The 22304-nt window shown below is 33.2% G+C and overlaps 1 protein-coding gene across 1 annotated transcript; it reads left to right on the top strand.

Moving 5' to 3' along the window:
* Positions 1-3642: 3642 nt before the first annotated feature.
* On the top strand, positions 3643-5478 carry LOC110033935 (UDP-glycosyltransferase 83A1-like). Its single transcript, XM_020738113.1, has 2 exons — positions 3643-4132; positions 4455-5478. Exons 1-2 carry the CDS (start codon positions 3643-3645, stop codon positions 5360-5362), a joined length of 1398 nt encoding a protein of 465 aa, XP_020593772.1. The 3' UTR covers positions 5363-5478.
* Positions 5479-22304: the final 16826 nt, after the last annotated feature.

Below are 22304 nucleotides of genomic sequence, written 5' to 3'. Positions count from 1 at the left end.
ATATATATATATGTGTGTGTGTGTGTGTGTGTCAATCAAAATTGAAATTTACATATTAAACATGTATGTATTCATCTTTGTGCAGTACTTCATAATATACAAAATTTTAATTATATTTTTATTAAATTTTGTAGATTGAACTCTCCTTGAGATTCATAGTTGTATTACTTATAACTTCCTTATTCATGGGCAAAGCTGACTCAGAATTGTCTTTCATTCCAAGCCGAAAACTATATGCATCCGGTGGATTCCAATAGGGAATCTCACCCTTCTGATTCCATCAATTTCATAGAGATTTCATGCCAATTAATCACATTATAAGTTGTTGCTTTGTTTTTTGGCTCGACCCAACACACGTTAATACTAAATTTAATTAGATTGCGGATTACATCACTTCATTTAAAAAACAAAAATATTTTGGTTTAAGGAGTATTGACGAGGTTATCAAAATGGTCTCTTTACTATTGCTAATGAACCCTCTTTTGTATTTATGTGGATTATTTTTTCAACACTTTGAGCTCAAATTTTGAGTCTAAATTTACTATAATGTCCTCGTTGCTCCATTCAGCATCTAAAAAACTTCTTCCAGACATGATTAGAATTTGATTTTATATATATCATACCTGATTAGGTCTAATGATGATACTTCTTTGAAGTATTCCAATTTTGACTCTTTTTTCTCCAGTAGAAATCATGGCAAAAGCCCAAAAAAAATCATGAAATATCTTTCTCTCATCATTCGAATGAAAATGAGAATATGTTTCTAGTTTTTTTTTTTTTTCTTTTTTTGCTGGCCTATTTGGCCTTTTAAGTTGTGATTATAATTAATGATAATTTTTTTTAATCAAGAAAATAAATCAAGAAAAAATAAAATCAAGCTTTTATATAATATTAGCAAACGGAAAGAGGCGTTGGACTTGGGATCTGGTGATACTTGAGAGAGGAGACCCAACCACCTTTTAATAAGGAAACTACAAAGCGAAGATCTTGGGCCAAACTCTAGACTCTTGATTTAGAGAAAATATTATGTTCATGATTTGGACATGTGGACAATGATGTGGATCGCACCACGTCGCTGAAGACATGCCGTGATGCGATCCGCACCATCGACCGACCACACGTTTGGTTTTTCCCTTGCCTTGGGAGAACAAGCCAATAAATTGGATATTTCCAACCACTAAGATTTTAGTATAAAAAATATATCAATAATTGTTAATTATCAACATTTTTATTGGTGTGTTCACGAATAAAAAGTCATCAATATTAGTGCTAATGATTTCACCTAATTACAAAATTCACACACCACATCTTGTAGTAAGAATATATATGCATAGTAAACTTTATGTGTGACTTTTTCATGTATTAATGCTTGACCATTTCCTTTCTGTTTAAGAACCGTACTTAACATTTAGTGTTTAGAGGACACTGCAGCTGTAAATTTTGACGATAAAACAGAAAATTTTGTGGAATATAAGACATTTTGTAGACTGATTGTGACATTGAAATCTTCTTAGGCTGAGCAGGATACGAAATATTAATAATTTATGGTCAGCAACGCAGACCCGCAACTTATAGAGATATATATTTAATGTTATGGGTTTTTCCACTTGGAATTAATTTTAGCTAAGCTATGACCAAAGTAATTAAAATAATAATAATAATAATAATAAAATTATTATTATTATTATTATTATTATCATCGTTCTTTCTTGTCTGCTTCTTCTTGTTGACAGAATAAATTTTATTGATATGAAAGCACGTCCAAATATTAGAATTGGAGTCCACGATCTTGTTATTGTTTGAGCATTTTATGATCCAAACAAAAAAGCTATTGGCATGAAATTAGATGATATTTATAAGATTTTTATATAAATAACTCTAAAATTTTTATTTCAAAATATAAGCAAATTAATTAAATAGGTCCACTTTGCTCCTAAATTAGAGAAAATGAAATTAAAAAGCTAAAAATCACTAATGTACAATAGTAGATCAACAATAATAGACATAATTAAACCGTAAAATGTTTAGTTCTTGGCAATAATGGCAATAATTGACCACGAATGTTGTAGTTAGAAATTGTAATAGTAGTAGTTGGCTACAAACGTCATAGTTGGTAGCTGCAGTAGCGTCAATTGGCCAAAGAGACAGTAGTTGTAATATATGATAATAGTTGTCCACATAGTTTCTAATTAGGGGCTGAAGAAGCTGCAATAATAGTTGGTTATATAAATCATAGTTGGGGGCTGCAATAACATAATTAACCACAAAAGTCGTAGTTGAAAGCTGTAGAAATCGTTGGTTACATAAGTTATAGTTGAGGGCTGCAATAACGTCAATTGGCCACAAAGACAAGTGGGAAGCTGTAGTAAAAGTTGATCATATAAATTGTAATTGAGGGATGCAATAACATTAGTTGGTCAGAAAAATTATAGTTGGAAGTTATGGTAGTAGTTGGTCACACAGACCATACTTGAGTGCTGTAATAAGTTAAGTTATCTACAAAGGTCTTAGTTGGAAGCTGTAGAAATAGTTGACCATATAAGTCATAGTTGTCAGATGCAATGACAACAATTTGTCACAAAGGTTGTAGTTGAAAGATGTATTAGTAATTCACCACAAAGACAATAGTTAGAGGCTGTAATAGTTAGTTGATCACAAATGTCATAGTTAAAAATTGTAATAGTAGTTTGCCGCATTGGCCATAGTCGGTGACATGATCCCTTCACTCAGAATGAGGTTACAATTTTATATTGAACTCTAATTTTATAAGTATACAACATGATTATAGATCAGGTGTTAGGTACAATATTGGCTATGACGGTCATAAGCAGTGATTGTCGGTGGTCGGTGGTTGGTGATGACATATGGTGACAACTGATAATAGTTAACGTCGATCAACTATTGCGAAGGGTGGAAATTATTGTATGATATTCAATACAACTTTATACGTTACAGTTGTATTTGGATACAATGTTAGCACGCAGGGGTCATAGACGACGGTATTCGATGACGGCCGACAAGGGGTGATCGGAGGCCGGAAGTTACCACCGGGTCTTTAATATAACATTATACGTTACGACCATATTTAGGATACAACATTAGCAAAAAGGGGTCCTCAACAGTGGAGGGTAGTGGCGGCTGGTGGTGGTTGAGGAGGTTGGCGGGTGATGGTTAACGGTGATCGACAGCTACGAAAACTTGAATTTGTTATCGTGTCTTCAATACAATGTTGTACGTTACGATAATATTTATAATAAACAATTATCAAGTTGGGATCTCCAACAGCGGCATATAGACGCAGTTGAAGGTGACCTTAGAATTAAGAGAGCTTGGATTTTCTTGGATTCCTCCCGTTGAGACAAATTTTAATACATAAAATTTGGAGTTTATTTAATCATTAAATTTGTTATTCAAAACCTCTAGAAGTGATTTAAAATTTTGATCGGATTTGCTTGTACTCGATTTGAACCGGTTTTAATATCATTTTTCCCACCAAAATTTTTCAATTTAGAATTCAAAACATCATAACAAATGGCGTATGAGAGCTTCTTTTTCTTAAACTCTAATGCTATAAATGGCGAACACCAACTTGAAGGTAGTTCATTCCTAAACGAAATTTGGCCCTTCTGATCCTATAACACGATGAGCTCCCCTCATGCTCTAGTCCTCCCATACCCCGCCCAGGGCCATGTATACCCTCTCATGCAACTCTCATTCTGCCTCTTAGACCGTGGTTTCAGAATCACTTTTGTGAACACTGAGTTCAACCATGAGCGAGTTGTGGCTGCCATGGCGATGGAGAGTGGGGGCTATGAGGTAAAAAGGTTTCATATGGTGAAAATTCCAGATGGATTGGAAGCTGATGACAGAAGAGACAACTTGGGGAGGATTACAGAAGCATTTCTTAGGGTTATGCCCCAAAGCTTGGAGAAGTTGATGAAGGAGAATAAGGATTCTGCAAAGGAGGAAAGATTCAGCTGCTTTATTGTGGATGGGTACATGGCGTGGTCTCTTGGAGTTGCAAAAGAGATGGGACTTCAAACTGCTGTGTTTTGGACAGCTGCTCCCGGTTTTCTTAGCTTTATATTTAGCATCGGGAAGCTTATTGAAGATGGAGTCATAGATGAAAATGGTAAGCTATTAATACTTGATGAAACTATGTTCAAAACTGCTTAATCAAGGATGTCTTTTTAAAAAACATGTTAGCATTAAGGCTGAAAAAAAGCTCATAATTTTTAAAATATTTACTTAGTATATATTAAATTTTAGTTATTACTTATCATACCAGAATTATTTATTTGTTTATCTACGCCTAATTTATTTAAAAATTAAGCTTAAATATTTGATGGAAAATTAGTGAGGGTATGTGGCATTTCACACGTGTTTTATTATCAGTCCTGTTGATGGACGGCAAGTTTTTTATTTCTGAAACAAGCCTTTTTTTATAAATATAGGGCAACCAAAGAAGAATGGGCTAATCCAACTAGCCCCAGGAATGAATCCTGTAGACTCATCCAAACTTGCATGGAATTGCTTCGACTCCAACACTCGAAGAATAGCCTTCCACCACACTTTCAGCAACGGTAAATCGGTAGCTGAAGAAAAATACATCCTCTGCAACAGCTTCTACGAGCTCGAGAAACCAGCTTTCAATTTCTCTCCCAACATGTTACCTGTTGGTCCTCTCCACGCCAGCCATCAATATGCAAAGCAAATCTCTTTCGGCTCTTTCTGGTCACCAGACGAGGCTTGTCTTGCCTGGCTGGACACAAAGCCGGCAAACTCAGTAGTCTATGTGGCCTTCGGAAGCTCAACCATCTTCAACCAAACTCAGTTCCATGAGTTAGCACTAGGGCTTGAGCTCATGGGTCGACCATTTTTGTGGATTGTTAGACCAGATATGACGACTGATACAGAAGATAATGATAACTATCTTCGTTGCTTTAAAGAGAGAGTAAGGGATAGAGGAAATATTATGAGTTGGTGTCCTCAAACAAAGGTTTTGAAACATCCCGCAATTTCATGCTTTTTATCACACTGTGGATGGAACTCAACTTTAGAAGGAGTGACGAGTGGAGTGCCTTTTCTCTGCTGGCCTTATTACGCTGATCAATTCTATGACCAGAGTTATATTACTGTTGTTTGGAGAGTTGGTTTGAGCTTGTTGTGTGATGAAGAAGGGATTGTTACAAAGGACGAGATAGGCTCAAAAGTAGAGGAATTGATTGGTGATGTTAATATCAAGAAGAGATGTTTGGCATTGAAGGAGATGGCTCGGAGCAGCGTTGAGACGGGTGGTTCCTCATTTGAAAACCTTAATAGGTTTGCGGATGCAATGAGATCACCAAATTATGTTATGTGATGTGCAAATTCGTCTACTATATGAATTACTTATATTTATATATATGTATATCTACTTGAGCAAGTGATGGAATTTTGAAGGCAATCGTATTAGGTTTTATATCATTATTACTGATGCGGCACTATAACTACATTAAATGCACGCCTTGCATTATGACATAATTTTCAGTTTCTTAATATTGTACTCTTCATTTTATTTGATGAAAAGTTGGGTCAGAACAAGTTTTTATCGAATTTTGACTACTATTAATTTAAAAGGATGGCATGTGTCATTTTTATTACATATTTAAACTGCTTGAGATAGAGTTTGATTCAATTTGCGACAATTTTTTAAGAGAATGGTGTTGTGATATATATGAAATTTAAAATGATCGACGACGAAGTAAAAATAGAACTATAAAATTCACACCAGAAAACAACACAGCGGAGAACACAGATTTACTGGTTCGACAAATTGCCTACATCCATGAAGTTTCAGAGGATTTCTACAAATTAAGGAATTTACACGAGTGGATCGTCTCCAATTACAAGAGCGAACTCTTTCTCTCACTTCTTCACTCTTCTCTCTCTAAATCAAGATACGTCGTAGAAGAAGAAAAACGTACGAAAGAAAAACCTATTTCTCTTCTACCACAAGCCAACAAGAAGAAATCAAGAAGAGCATCTTCTTTTGCCACTATCTTTTTTTTCCTTCTGCCAAGCACGAGAAGAATCTTTCACGAACTGAAGGAGGCGTGGGCGGAGACGGGAGAGGAGTTCCTGTTTCGCGAGAAACGGATTGTCAGGAGGAAGCCTTTCTGTTTTGCGAACGAGAGAGATGGAGGTTCTATATCGCGAACGAGAGAGGCAAATGTGGAAGAGAGAAAGGCAGAAGTATTTATTACCTTTTTTTTATTTGAACCGGGCTCTATACAACAAATCTCCCACTTGGAGACCGGTACACAGACTCCAATTTCTTCCTCAAATTGATATTCTTCACTGGCGACGTAGCCCTTTTCCTCAAACGTGTTATTCTTCACACCAGAAGACCAACTGAAGCTGCGCACAACTTCAATTTTCCAGAGTAACGCCCTTTATCAACATATCAGCAAGGTTCTGACTTCCACAAATTTTCTCCTTCCACAAATTTTCTCAGACTTCCACAAATTTTCTCAAGCAACAACTGTCTTTCATCCAACAATGACCGTATAAAGTTATATCTGATTTGAATGTGCTTAGTCCAGGACTAAAATACTGGATTCCTGACAAGGAATATGACGCTCTAACTATCACTATAGATTATGCCCATCTGATTCTTCTTGCCTAATTCTTTCAAGAAGCCCTGTAGCCATATCATCTCCTTTGCAGCCTCTGACACTGCTATATACTCAGCTTCTGTAGCAGACAACGAAACTGTCTTATGCAAATTAGAGCCCCATGACACTGCAGTGCCACCAATAGTATAAATATAGCCTGTAGTACTTCTTATGATATCAATGTCTCCAACTAAATCAACATCAACATAGCCCCGTACCTCTAAACTCTTTTCAGCAAAACACAAGCAAGTTTTTGTAGAGCCTCTTAGGTACCTCAAGATCCACTTCATAGCTTCCCAATGTTCCTTTCCATGATTACTCATGTATCTGCTAACAACTCTCACTGCATGGGCAATATCTGGTCTAGTGCAAACCATGAAATACATAAGTGAACCAATAGTTGAAGCCTAAGGAACCTTACTCATGTGATCTCGTTCATCCTTTGACTTGGGAGACCGATTCTTGCTGAGGCTGAAGTGACTTTCCAAGGGTGTGCCAACTGTTTTGACCTTATCCATATTGAACCTGCTAAGTACATTTTTCACATACTCAGCCTGAGAGAGTCTCAACATGCCTCTGACTCTATCTCAGACAATTCTCATACCAAGGATTTGTTTTGCCGCTCCAATTCCTTCATTGCAAAGTGCTATGACATCTGCTCCTTAAGATTATTGATCTCCTCAATACTAGCACTTGCAATAAGCATATCACCCACATACAACAGTAGGATGATATAAGAATTGTCAAAATACCTGACATAGGAACAGTGATCTGCTTGACATCTGTTGTACCCCACACTTTGCATGAAATTATCAAATTTCTTGTACTACTGTCTAGGAGCTTGCTTTAGACCATACAAGCTCTTCTTCAATATGCAAACTGACTTTTTCTTTCCCTGTACCGCGAACACTTCAGGTTGGTGCATGTAGATGTCATCTTCAAGATCCCCAGATGTCTTCTTCAAGATCCCCATGAAGAAAAGCTCAATCCCCATGAAGAAAGGTCATTTTCACATCTAACTGCTCAAGGAAGAGATCTTCAGTAACCACCATAGACAATACCATTCTAATTGTTGTAGGCTTCACCAAAGGAGAGAAAATCTCAGAATAATCAATATTGTGCTTCTGCTAAAAATCCTTTACAACAAGCCTACAACAAGCCCTTTACAACAAGTCTAGCCTTGTACCTCTTACTGCCATCACGCTCAGTCTTCACCGAGTACACCCACTTGTTGTGTAATACCTTCTTCCCTGATGGAAGATCTACTAACTCCCAAGTCTGATTTTTTAGCAGAGAATCCATCTCCACCTTCATGACTAGCTCCCACTTGCTCAAATTTTCATCTTGCAAGGTTTCTTCATAACTCTGAGGTTCCTTACCATATGTCAGTAGAATGTAGTTTAAAGTTGGAGAATAATCTTGTGGAGAACGTCTAGCCCTTTCTGACTTATGAACTGCAACTGTATGGGTAAACTGCTCTAAAACTAACTGTGAACAATAGGAGTGGATGCCCCGAATCCACTCTCCTTGTCACATGCGTCTCTATCTTGCACTGTGACCTCTGGTAAATCATCAAACTTTACAAACTCAAATTCCTTCAGTGTTGTTTCATAAACTGTACTAGACTTGTTCTTGTACATAACCTTCTCAATGAAAATCACGTTTCTGCTCCTTATGATCTTCCAACCCTGATCTTCCCAGAAACGATATCCAAATGCCTCATCTCCATAGCCAATGAAATAACACTTCTTTGACTTAGCCTCAAGCTTACTACGAGCATCAAAATTAATGAGAATATAAGAAAGACACCCAAAAGTTTAAGGTGAGAGAATTTTACCTCTTTCCCACTCCAGACTGTTTCAGGTAATTCATTGTTTAATGGAACAGATGACTCCCTATTGATTAAATAAATTGCAGTGCTGGCCGGTTCTTCCCAGAAAGTAGGTGGTAGTTCCAAGTCCTTGAACCCACCACCATTATCATACCTCAGACGAGACATTTCAGCTTTAAGCATGTCTCTGTCTCAACCATGGTCTTCCAAGTCTTGAATATACTGAATATATCTAGATTTATACTTCAAGAAATAAACTCATACCTTTATGCTATGATCATCAATGAATGTGATGTACTAACGAGAGCCTCCAAGAGATGCCACTAGAGAAGGTCTCCTCACATCTGTGTGTACAAGATCCAGCTTTCTTACTTTTGGCATCCTGTCACCTTTCAAGAAACTGACCTTCCTCTGCTTCCCCATAATGAAACTCTCACAGATGCCGAGATCAACTATCTTTAGTTATGGTAGCTTACCTCTGGACTGAAGTTCTTTCATACCTCTCTGACTCATATGACCAAGTCTGCAATGCCACAATTTTGTTGTGCTTTCTACAACAGTAATATCAACACTGTTAATTAAACCAATAGTAATATATAACGTACCTATTTTCTTAACCCAAGCCAGTATCAGTGCTCATTTAATAACCTTTTAGGTGCTATATGAGAACACTACTGAATGTCCACACCAATCAAGCTGCCCAACAGAAATAAGGTTCTTCTTCAGTTCAGGAATGTGTCTGATGTGTCTGACACAGGAATGTGTCTGACATTTTGCAGAGTCCACTTGTTCTTGTTTGGAAGTGCAATGTCAATATCTCCCATTCCTACCACGTTCAGAGCTTCTCCATATACCATATATACTTTGCCAAAGTCACCTGCAACATAATTTTGCATCAATTCCCGATGGAAAGTTGTATGGAAAGAAACCCCTGAATCCAGTATATAGTCATTAACAGAACTATGAACTGTCAGCAGTAGTGCATCCTGTGATTCATCAGTTACTGCATTTGCACTAAATTTTTCGTCTTCTAAGGATTCCTGCAGTTCCTCTTTATGTGGCCAATTTTGCCACAATTCCGGCAAGTTACTTATTTACCAGGCCTTTAGTTGCTCCTGCTTCTTTCCTTTGATTTTGATCTTCCCATGTTTGAGTTCCTGTTATGTGATCTCCCGCTGGAATCAACATTTAGTGTCGAACTTGAACTTGAGATCTCACCATAATCTTTCCTCCACACCTCCTTAGCTAAAATCAAATCATGAATATCTTCAAATTTCAATTTTGATTTACCTGCAAAATTACTAACTACCATCCTCATAGCTTCTCAGCTATTTAGCAATGAAGCCAATAAGATCAGTGCACGCATCTCATCATCAAATTCAATTTCCACAGACGATAATTAATTTGTGATAGTGTTAAAATCATTTAGGTGTTGTACAACAGACGTACCTTCTGCCATTTTCAAATTGAATGGTTTCTTCATCACATATACCTTGTTATTCACCGATGACTTTTCATACATACCTGACAGGGCTGCTATAAGATCTGCAGTCATCCTCTCCTTGACTATGTTGTGTGCAACGGACCTCGATAGGGTCAATCGAATAACCCCCAGAACCTGTCGATCCAACAAATTTCATTCAGCTTCATCCATTCTTTCAGGTCTTTTCCCCAATAACGAAAGATGAAGTTTCTTCCCATAAAGTTAATCCTCTATCTGCATCCTCCAGTAACCAAAATCTGTGCCATCGAACTTCTTGATCCCTGAAACTTTCACTTCATCCGCAATCATTGGTTCTGATACCAGTTGTTGTGATATATATGAAATTTAAAACGATTGACGATGAAGTGAAAATAGAATGATAAAATTCACACCATAAAACAACATAACGGAACACACAGATTTATGTGGTTCGACAAATTGCCTACATCCATGGGGTTGCAGAGGATTTTTACTAATTGAGGAATTTACTCCAGTGAATCGTTTCCATTTACAAGAGCGAACTCTTTCTCTCACTTCTTCACTCTTCTCTCTCTAAACCGAGATACACTGAAGAAGAAGAAAAACATACAAGAGAAAAACCTATTTCTCTTATGCCGCAAGCCAATAAGAAGAAATCAAGAAGAGCACATTCTTCTGCCACTATCTTCTTCTTTCTTCTACCAAACACGAGAAGAATCTTTCACGAACTGAAGGAGGCATGGGCAGAGATGAGAGAGGAGTTCCTGTTTTACGAGAGACAGATCGTCGGGAGGAAGCCTTTCTGTTTCGCGAACGAGAGAGGCGAACATGAGAGAGAGAGAGAGAGGCGAGAGTATATATATATATATATATATATATATATATTTGCATTACATTTTGAATCTCAGTTTATAATTGAAGATTCTACAAGATAAAATTAAAATTAAATTTGTAATAAATAACTTATAAGTTAAAATATCATCTTTAATGATAGAAATAAAAATTATCCTATAGATTAATATATAAAAATACAATAATAATTCAACTAAATAATTATGATAGGACAAATAATTCATATTTGTCTTATTCCACCGACTTGTTGCGATAACATGATGCAAAAAGATATTGACATAGTACTACATGATATGTGAGAAAAGGAAATCAAGAATTGTGTGAAAGAATGCATGTGAGAAAAGCTTTTGACAACTAAAGGAATATCTTATTGTAACACCAATCTTAACTCTTATGAATGGAATAAATAGATTCCATATCTATATTGATATTTAGCTGAAAGGATTTGATTGTCGGCTAATGTGGAATAAATAGGTGATCACTTACACTAAACTACTAGAACCATATGAGAAGAACTACTCAATACATTACTAATTAAAAAAATTCTAATGTACTCCACTTATAAGGAATCAACTTAAGGCAAAGACACTGATTAGAGTTTATTAAGGATTATGATTTGTGAATAAAGTGCCATTAAAATAAAATCAAAATGCACTCCTTGACATATTTTGTAAAACTTCTACTTCTATCACTTCAATAATTCTACATTGTGAGATGTCTATTAGTCATGAGTAAATCCAACATCTGATCAAAGCTCAAATGAGAGATCCGTAACTTATAATTAAATCGACGATGAAAGCCAAACAAATAAGTTTGGAAGATTTTTGGGAAGATAGCACTAGAACACATTTAAGAGATGATTCTGCATGTGTGGTAGAGATGGGAAAGAAATTATTTGATATGAGGTGCATGAGTCATGATATACTATAATTTTTTTATTTATCAAGATCTATCAAGATTTGAACATACTTTTGGCAGTTAAGAACTAAGAAGGATATTTTAAAGTTTGTGAAAAAATACTATATATGTCTGGTAGCGAGCATCAAATAGTAAGTGAAACTTTACAACTTCAACTAAATACTAATATGGAAGTCAAATGACTTTGTAATGGTTGTATGACTGAACTGGCAATATCTACACATCAACATATTTTTATATGAATATGCATCACTTGCAATAAAAGTTTGTTAAGCGTACACTAATGATTAGTAGACTCAACATAGAAAGTATAATTTGATTACATAGTGTGTTGCTCACATTTCTATTTGATAGAGCTAGTTAATTACTTTTGCAAATCTAAGAGGCTTTGGAAGCCTAACTTTAATTTAGTATTGCTTTCATTAAATAATTGGTGAGCATCTATGTAACTATTGCAAACATTATAAAACCCGATTACATTGCATGTTTTTTATTTTGGTAAAAATTTGGAATAAAACTTGTGATTAGTAATGTTTAATTATAATGATGGTCAGTAAGGTAGGATTAGTATGACATGCTATATAACATTACGAGGAAGAATATGTGTTTTACCATTATATTTGGAAGAATTATGGGATAGGACCACATATGATTCTCAAACAATATTGGATAAAAGTACCAGAAGGATAAAAAGCATCTTTGAACGATTGTAGAAAGCATAAGGAAGCTGGCTTCAATGCCGGAGTTTTTTTCCTCAAAGTGTGATCAATGAAAGAAATTAAGTGATTTGATATGATTAAAAAATCTTAGCCTTTAATAGAAAATTTAAGATTTTACATGTGGTTCAATAACATTGACCAATTTTATCATCTAAATTATATCCACCATACTTTCTACATTTCTTAGGCCAAATATTATATACTTAACTTAATTAAAATTACATTAAAAATCTAAAAAGGACAATGATTGATAATGTTTTGGGCTTTTAGGATCAAACAAATTAAATCATAGCTTGATAACACAGTTGGTTATAAAATGAATAATTAACTTTCTATCTCAATAAGACAACGTAGAGAGAAAATATAGATCAACAGTCTATTCAAGAATTACATTTAGAAAGAATGTATTTTTAAAAAAATTATTTTTTTTTGTGAAGAATATATATATCAAGGGAAAGATCTAAGAAAATTTCATTCAACTTTGATAATATACAATTTGCAGAGAGAGACTTCATGCTTTCAAGTAATTAAATGGTAGCTTACATAAACCTACTATTTATGGAATTTTATCTTATCAAATAATAATATTTTTTTATATGAAAATATAATGAGAAATATTTTAGATATAAGAAAAAACATATATTTAGATCTCCTCAAAATAGGCTTCACAATATTGAAAGATCATATAATATAGCTTTGTTTGACACTTGACACCAACGATCACCACAAGTAACAAATATCGATTGACCACTTTACTTGACCATTATTTTCTGACTTCCCTTCCCTAATTTCCTTCGTAGTTCATCAGTCATCATCCAACTTCTATTGTCTAATCGTTGTTTCTTAATGGCCATCATCTAACTTTCCTCATTTAATGGTAGTAATTTGAATGTCTTCATTTGGTTGACAACTTCCAATTGATATGGCATGACCATGATCATACCCTTCAATTTATTGCTTGTCAAGTGTTCTTATTACATTCATCCGTCAAAAAGAAAAAAAAGTATTCTTATTACATTCGTAGGAGATCAAGCTTGTGTTCTATACTTCATAATCTGGTTTTCTTCAATTGAGGGAAGAAGTTGTCATGACTCTATGGGTTCTATTCTCCATTGGTTTGCAACTAAGGCTATTCTTGTTTCTCCTCTGGTTGCAGAGGCTGATGCAATGGTTTTTGGTCTTTAAGTGGCTATGAAAATTAGATGGAAATTTATTATTTTTGAAACCGACTCTTAAATTTTATGGAAGTATTGCAGATTTCAGGATGAGCATCATTGAAGTGTTAATCTGCAGATGAAAAGAATTAAGGATTTGTCCAAGAACTTACATATCATATGGAATCATACTAAGAGAGAAGGGAACTTGGTGACTCATTGGACAACTAAGCTTGGATCTAATTTGAATTATGTCGTGATTTCCAAAACTATTCCTGTTGTTTTGATTCAGTTTGCTTTTTTGGATGTTTCTTAATTATTTTTTGGTTTTTTTTTCTTTTGTCTTTTCTTTGGTTTTTTTTATTTTAGTTTGTAGGTGTGTTGTATTTTTCTTTTTTGCAAAGAGGTTTTTTTTTTTGTAAGGTGTGCGAGTTAGGACCTCTTTCTCGATTTTTTTATTTTTCTTTGTGTTAATAAAATGAGATCCGAATGAGAGCCGAATAATGCTCTTTAGAAAAAAAAAAAAAAGGAATTGAGGAAAGAAGTGACTTTTTGCAAAAACTCTGGTTCTGCTTTGGAGTTCTTTTTTCTCTGTGTGCAGAAATTTTGTATAAAACTATGACGTAAAAATTATTTTACTGCCACGCATATTCTAGCATGTAAAAACGAAGAAGAAACACAATAAAATGTCAGGCACGGTATATTAGAGCTGAAATGGCTCTCTCTCTTTACCACAGAGAGCTTCGCCACTGAAAATGCCAAAATAATAATAAAAAAAAAGGGACACCTAAAACGTTAAATTCATGGGAATTTACATAAATACCACCCATTCTTATGTTTTCACCCAAAATTTGATACTTACATATAATTATAACACTTTGGTTTCATAAACCCATGCAAAAAAAAAAGTGTATTTTATTTTAAAAAGTAGTGGTGATGATATTTTCGAGGCGATCAATGTTAGGAATTTTGGTTGGGCTGAATGTAAATATGAATGTTTAGGTGTTAGATATGTAAATACTTATGAACGTTTAGGCCAACGAACATTAGGCTTTACTGCAAGGATATACTTAAATGTTGATGCCATAAAGGCATTCAACATCATTCATTGATCATAGGCATTACGCGACAACTGATAAGGAATGATGTAGGTCAAGTGATAATTTACAATTAGAAAGCTTATTTTTTTATAGAACATATTGATTGGTCAGCATAATTGGATGTTGGAATGGAGAAGCTTTTAGGATATGACAAAAGCTAAGAAAAAACTTATGGAAGAAACTTCACTCTTATTTATCACATTTACTTGGCTTGATACAAACTCAAAGACTCCACCCCTATTTATACTAGTGGCACCTCCTAAATTAATGGCTAGGATTGTGCCACCACAATTCCAATCCAATGGTTATAAATAATTTCATACCTACCACACAATAATTCCACACCTACCACACCTACTACACAATTATTTCATACCTACCACATATTCTAGAATAAGCTTCTAGAAATTAAGCCTTATTTAAACAACTGAAACCAAGTTTACATTTCAACATTGGACTCATATATCAATGACAAATAACAAAATTTCATACATTGTTTGATATTTATTGGACATTGGTGATATATGGCCAACTAAATCTTCTGATAGGAGTGGATGTATTATGGTTATCGAGAAATAGATGATAAATACCAATGGTTGGCAGTTGTTGATAATTTTTTATCATTATTAAGTATTAGTTGATAATAAAATAGGAATGTTAGATTTTATATAATAAACATTTGTTAGCCAAATTTTTATCCTAATAAGAAAGTTGATTAAATGGATAAAGGATGGGAATTAGAATTTGGTAGATGATGGTTATTGGGTATTTGTCAGGAAGAAATGTAGGTAATCATTTGATGTCAAAAAAGTTAGTTTTACCACACTACTTATAATAAAGGAAGCTAAGTAGTTGAGTCGATTGACATTAGATATAATTGGTCAACATCTATCAAACTTCAATCATTAATCGGATTTGAGTTATAATAGATGAGAAAAAATGAAAGTTGAGAAACAATTGATGGTGTACTCTATCATGCACCTTAAGTTAGAGGGGAGATTGATCGCTCAATATGGCTTGCATTAGATATCAAAAACTAATTGATTTAATATGTACGTAGTGAAAGACATCATTCTGAGTTAGTTCCTGCTTGTAATAATAAAGGAGTTCTAAATTATTTATATTTAAAAATTCTCTTAAATATGTTGAAAAAGGGTTTAATAATAACTTTTTAAGGATCGTTTCCATCATTTATACTTGAGCGCATAACATTTACTAATGATTCTCAAAATGCTCAAGTTCACATTAAAGGCATATATTAGATCCTACCAATTATTTTACCTGAGGTTGTCTTTCCTCTTAAGCATGATCAATCTAAATTGAAGATGGTTGATATGTTTATATTTTGAACATGAGCACAAGAAGACAATTGGAAAAGAGACAAACTAAGTGAAAATAAAAATACAAAAAAATCCATTCAAGAGTAGAGGCCAAAAGAAAGTTTACCTAAATATAAAAGAAATCAAAATGTTCATAACTTATGATTTATTTAACTTTTATTAAAAAAAATAAAGATGAAAGTTATTTATTAATGACTAAATCTTGGATAAAATGTGGAGATTATGTGATTTTCTTACTATAAGTTTGCATTTTATTCATGGTTTCTGGTTCAAGGTTTAGAGTATAATGCATGCCAATAATGGTTTTAAACATTAAACTTGATTTGGTTTACATGTAATTGAGCTTTAATTGAGACCATGATCTAGAATGGTTTTTTAGAAGATTCTATAGACAAAATTTTATTTAAAGTTCTTAAAAATATCTAATATAAATAATTAATCACTGTTGTAACAAAACTAAGAAGAGTATTCTGGAGAGTCCATGGTAGTCATTGGATTGAATGTGCGGGCATAATATTAAAGTGGATCATTAGTATAAATAGATGATGTGATGTATTAAAGTTTGTATCATAAAGAAAATGTGCCACTTTAATTACATTAGACTTATTTTTCATAACTTTCTTCTCATTTGAAAATTTTTCTTTTTCTAACAACGAGTTGTCAAAGCTTGTCAGGTTCTTTTAACGAGATGAAGAGCTATGAATGGTCACCTTATAAGTTAGCAAAGCTCTCTTTTTCATATATCAAGCTTTGGATGATTATGATCTTGAGAAGATCTCAAGCGTGACTTTAGCCAAGTATGGCAGAAGGAACATATCACATGCATATAAAAGAGAAAAGAAAATAAAAAAAAGGTTCAATTTCAAACATTAGGAAACCAATTTGATGTTTTGCATATGAAAGAAGGAGGGTTAGTTTTTGAATTTTTTTAGAGTCGTTATAATTTCAAATCAACTAAAAATGAAATGGTAAGAAATTAAAGAATGTGGTCGTCATAAAAAAATTCTTTACTAATTAGATTCATAATTTGATGGTATCATAACTAGAACTAAAGAGATAAGCCATGAAAATCGAGCAACTAATGGGTTAATTGCAAACCCATGAGGAAAAGAAGAAAAAAAATAAAGAGATTTTTAAATTATTAGTTATAAAGGAACTCCAAGCAACAAGAATATATGAAATTAGCTTCAACAACAATAAAAGACAATATCGAAGAGGCCATGGAGAAGAAAGAGATTAGAAAAACGAGCTAGAAAAATGTTCCAACAACTAAAACAACAACTATAAAAGAGCAGAAAACTCAACAAGAGGAAGTGGTAAAAGAAGTTTAAACTTGAGGTATATATGATCACAAATCTCAAGTTAAGTGTTTATTCCGACGGAATATCTGTCAGTTTTGGAATTACTGATAAACATTTTACCTATGAGCTTAAAACCGTTTGTAACATTAAAAGCGATGGTTTTTTTTATTATAACCAACGAATTGTAACTGTCAGAAAAAAGCCTAAATTCCTGTAGTGTATATTAATAGTATTTAATAACACGAGTTAATAATCCAATTTTTCATAACAAAAGCAAACACATTGATACACACTATCATTACATAAGATAATCTATCACAAGAAAAAAGAAAAAAAAAAGTTGACTACGCGAAGTCTTAAGACTAACTTGCTTATATTTTTTCTAAGCCACTCCAAAGTGAGTAAGGATTTATGAAGATAATAACTTTACTAAAATCAAATAATCAAGTTTAAGACAGGGTGTTAAAAATTAAAATTGATTTGGCCCATATAAATTGAGCTCTTAATGGAGCCCATACTCTAAAACGGTATTTAGATGATTCTAAAGGTAGACTTTAAAGAAGTACTTGGAAATATCTAGAATAAATTATCACGACTTCTGCAATAGAAGATATAAAAATATTCTAAAGAGTAAAATGTAGCAACAGAATTGAAATGAAGATGTTATTAACATTTATAGAGGTTATGAGTCTGAGGTTGTATCATGAAGAAAAAAGTGAAAAAAAAAAAAAACTATATCATTTATCAAATTAGAATTGTTCTTTTTAGTCTTCTTCCTATCCTATAAGTTTTTTATTTTCAACATATCTAGCGTGTTTCTTTTTTATTTATTTTTTGGGTTTTTTTACTGTAGATCTATATACGTATTGCAAGCCTTTTATTATATCGATAAATGTACATGATGCTGAGGAAAATATTTATAAATTCAATATAAAATCTCTTAATCTTGACAAATGAAAAGATTTTTTTTTTTTTTTTTGTTAGATAAAAGTTACCAAGATACACAACTTTTACATAAGAAAGTACCTTTCAGCATTATACTATCATACTACTCTCCTAAAGTAAGTACATATATCAATATCCATAATATGATAATATAAGTACTATGATCATAAAATAATTTGACTTTTATGATCCCCTTTTATGTGGGATTTCTTCAGCATTTTTTTTTCTGAACAAATTTATAACAGCTTCATGGCCACAGAAAAGTGGCCATAATCAGCACTCATACGGCACTGTATATGATGATTTAACCTCAAATGAGAATGGCATAATAATTTAGAGTAGATATGAAGCAGTATAGGATGCTTGTGAGAGGTGAGATCACATATAAGCTAACAAAAGGTCACGTGACTTGGATCTCTTTGCAAAGTACGTTCACATGCAAGCATGACAAATGGAAACAGAACTAATAAAAGAATAAAGCAGATAGATATGAGAGATGAGTCACCTGGCTCTTAGTGTTGGGAAAAAATATGCCAGCTAACACTTTCAGATGAGGTAAGTCTAAATATTATAAAGATTTGAACACCATAAGACAAAGGAGTTGTGTGCGTTTGTGTTTCTTGCATTCTTACGTGACTCATAATTTCCATCAAGTGATGAGAAAAATATGAAAAAAAACGCAGTAGAGAACAAAGAAGAACTCTTTTTGATGAAGAGTGGATGTAAAATAGGGGGCGTGAAATGAAAGGAGTAGGGTTTGTTTGCTGAGGAGCAGTAGTCACGGGGAAGAACAAGCAGTGGTCATTTTCCTGGAGGAGCGAGGAGAAGAGGAGAGAGTCAGAAGAAAATTTGGCTACAAGAGAGTACGAGGGCCCTTCCAAAAATGCTCTGTGGCAAGGTAGTCCTACTGGATTGGTGAAAACTCAAGTAGAGCTGGGAGATAAGCGTCACGGGCTGAGAGAGAGAGAAAGAGGTATTTGATGGAAAAGGACGATACATTTCATCCAGTAATCATAATTGACATGTATTAACTGTATATACACATTTTGGGATAATAATTATACATTTTTTATAGTTATATTTATATATATATATATATATATATATATATATTACAGAGAGAGAGAGAGAGAGAACGGCCGGCTTGGTGAAAGAACAATGAATGTGCCCAGAAAAAATATATCTAAAGTAAAGCAATAAGATATAGTAGATAACTAGCTCTGGTTATCAATTATGATCTGGCATGTATATATCTATAAAAAAAAATATAATTCAAGTGGGCTTTGAACGCTCATAATAACATATTTTTACAAGATTAACAGCCTGAATTAGCAGATATTCACATCATAACATATTATAGGTGTCATTTTTATATAGTATAACAGCTTTTGTCACATTCTAAACATTTAGGATAAAAAATTTAAGAAAATTGGTTCAAAGACTTCCTAGTTAAAGTTTTTTTTTTTTTTAACTGTGAACAATAGATCTTTTTTCATCTCACAATTAAAATAAAATTTAATGTAATAAAAGAATTTAAGAACATTTACATACATACCACAAAATTATTATAAATTTACATATCTAACACCTAAACATTGATATTTACATACCTGCCGCTCAGATCTTTAAAATCTCGTAACAACTGCCACTATTGGTAACTTTTTAAAAGTGAATTACATTTATTCATCCATATATTATGATACATGTGTTATAAATATAAATATAAAATTTTAGATGTTACATATATAAATACATAAGGATTGAATGGTAGGTATGTAAATTTATTCTCTCTCACTCTCTCTCTCTCTCTCTCTCTCTCTCTCTCTCTCTCTCGCGTTTAGCCAAAGCAATGGTTTGGTAGATAAAAAAGATCATAAAGTCGATTACAGTACAATAGCATACAAACAATAAAAATAACAGGCCTTTATCTCACTAAGTGAGACCGGCTACATGAATTTTTTTTTTCATTATGTCCTATCAACTGTCATATTTTCATTTAACTCTAATAAAATAAGATCAAAATTTTAAACAACTTGCCCAAGTTTTTTTAGGCCTACATGTTGGCATTAATTTTTGATAAACATATGTATATGACCACTTGAATAACTCAGGATTATTTACAATTCATTCATGGCGCCCTAGAGCTCAAGACATCCATCTAGACCCCTTGGTGCATGTTTGGGGCGCAAAACTAGGGTAATAAAAACTGTGATGATTCAGCTTTGCCCTGGAAAGTTCTTAGTTGGATTGCAACAGTTATGATATGGGGCAATTTTAATGCATGTTCTGGTATATAGAGACAATATTGTATACATCTGAGGCCTCCCATGATTGAAAGAATCCACCGAAACTTCCCGTGGGATTTTCTGAGAATATAAGGGTTTAGAAATGCCTTACCCAGGCGGTAATTCGGGGTCCCAGTTGGCACAAAAATCTTTGACGTAATGCCCATAAAAATACTTTTCTTTGAAGTTATGAAACTATAATTAGTCTTTCAGGTCAATCCGACAGGTCGTTTCCCAACTGGTAAAAGATAACTAACACATTGACAAGTGGGATCAAATAACCACTTTAGCAAATTATTACAGTGATGGGTGTATCTTCTAAGTAGATGGACTTATCGATTCATAAGAGATGTTTAACGTGTGATTTAACCCACAAAGACTAATTTTTGGTATACATATAGTTCTCTGATTCTCTTTTCTCTTTGATATGTTAATGCAAGAAGAATAAGAAAATGAAAGATATTTATTAGTCAAGTTAACATTTATTAATGCATTCTTGTTAGAATATATGAATGTTAAGATGTGTGATAGATTTTGGGTGTTCTCTAGGGGCGGATTGTGGGATAGTATCGATGTATCCGCGAAGATCACAAAATGTGCTCCAGATTGTTTATGTTTGTATCCCAATCTCAAGTTTGGGTGAGGTGTGATTTCATATTGACTTCATACTTTTCTCACTTAGGGGTTGTAGTTTTTCTATAAGGAATAGTCTTTTTACCTACTAACGAGCATGGATTATTTTTTGCGCGGGGGACCTTGATTCTTCCTTAAAAAAATGCAAAAATATAAAGTAGAAGATATACATAGTGTGTGAGTAATATTCAAGATAATATTTTAATTGAAGATGAGATTTAGAATTACTGGTATATATGATTTAGCAGTAGTCTATATCTTAATCTAAGGCTGACAAAAAATAATGAAAAATGAAAAAATGAATCCAGGATAGGTGACAGTTATTATCTTGAAAGTTAATTTCAAATTTTGGGATCAAAGCTTACTTATCACTCAATGTCCTAAATAATAAGAAATAAGATGAGAGAGAGAGAGAGAGAGAGAGAGATTGCATGCCATGCTGTCAAATTGAAATCAAGCATGTATCCAATCACTTAACTGTAGTCGTAAGTGTCGAAATCGATGGAGGCAAACATGCATTATTTCATATAATATTTTCCATATAAGTTGCAATTCATTCTTGAGTGAATGAATGAAAGGGATGACGTCAGTAGCCAATATGCTGCCAAGTAATGGCTGGTATGATATTACAGGTACTTGCTCACCCTCCGCGTGAAGCTTTTTTGGCCTTATATATATATATATATGTATATGTATATGTATATGTATATGTATATGTATATGTATATGTATATGTATATGTATATGTATATGTATATGTATATGTATATGTATATGTATATGTATATGTATATGTATATGTATATGTATATGTATATGTATATGTATATGTATATGTATATGTATATGTATATGTATATGTATATGTATATGTATATGTATATGTATATGTATATGTATATGTATATGTATATGTATATGTATATGTATATGTATATGTATATGTATATGTATATGTATATGTATATGTATATGTATATGTATATGTATATGTTTATGTTTATGTATATGTATATGTATATGTGTATGTATATGTATATGTTCATGTATATGTATATGTATATGTATATGTTTATGTTTATGTATATGTATATGTATATGTGTATGT

The sequence above is a fragment of the Phalaenopsis equestris genome, unplaced genomic scaffold (genome assembly GCF_001263595.1).
Source record: "Phalaenopsis equestris unplaced genomic scaffold, ASM126359v1 Scaffold001309, whole genome shotgun sequence".
NCBI lineage: Eukaryota > Viridiplantae > Streptophyta > Magnoliopsida > Asparagales > Orchidaceae > Phalaenopsis > Phalaenopsis equestris.
Note: the sequence above shows the minus strand (reverse complement) of the source record. Positions and strands in the feature narration are given on the sequence as shown.

What these genes read in the sequence shown, in the direction of transcription:
- LOC110033935 (XM_020738113.1), top strand. Translation starts at nt 3,643, where the DNA reads ATGAGCTCCCCTCATGCTCTAGTCCTCCCATACCCCGCCCAGGGCCAT. An exon ending in TGGAGTCATAGATGAAAATG is followed by an intron (nt 4,133 to 4,454) that starts GTAAGCTATTAA and finishes TTATAAATATAG; the next exon opens with GGCAACCAAAGAAGAATGGG.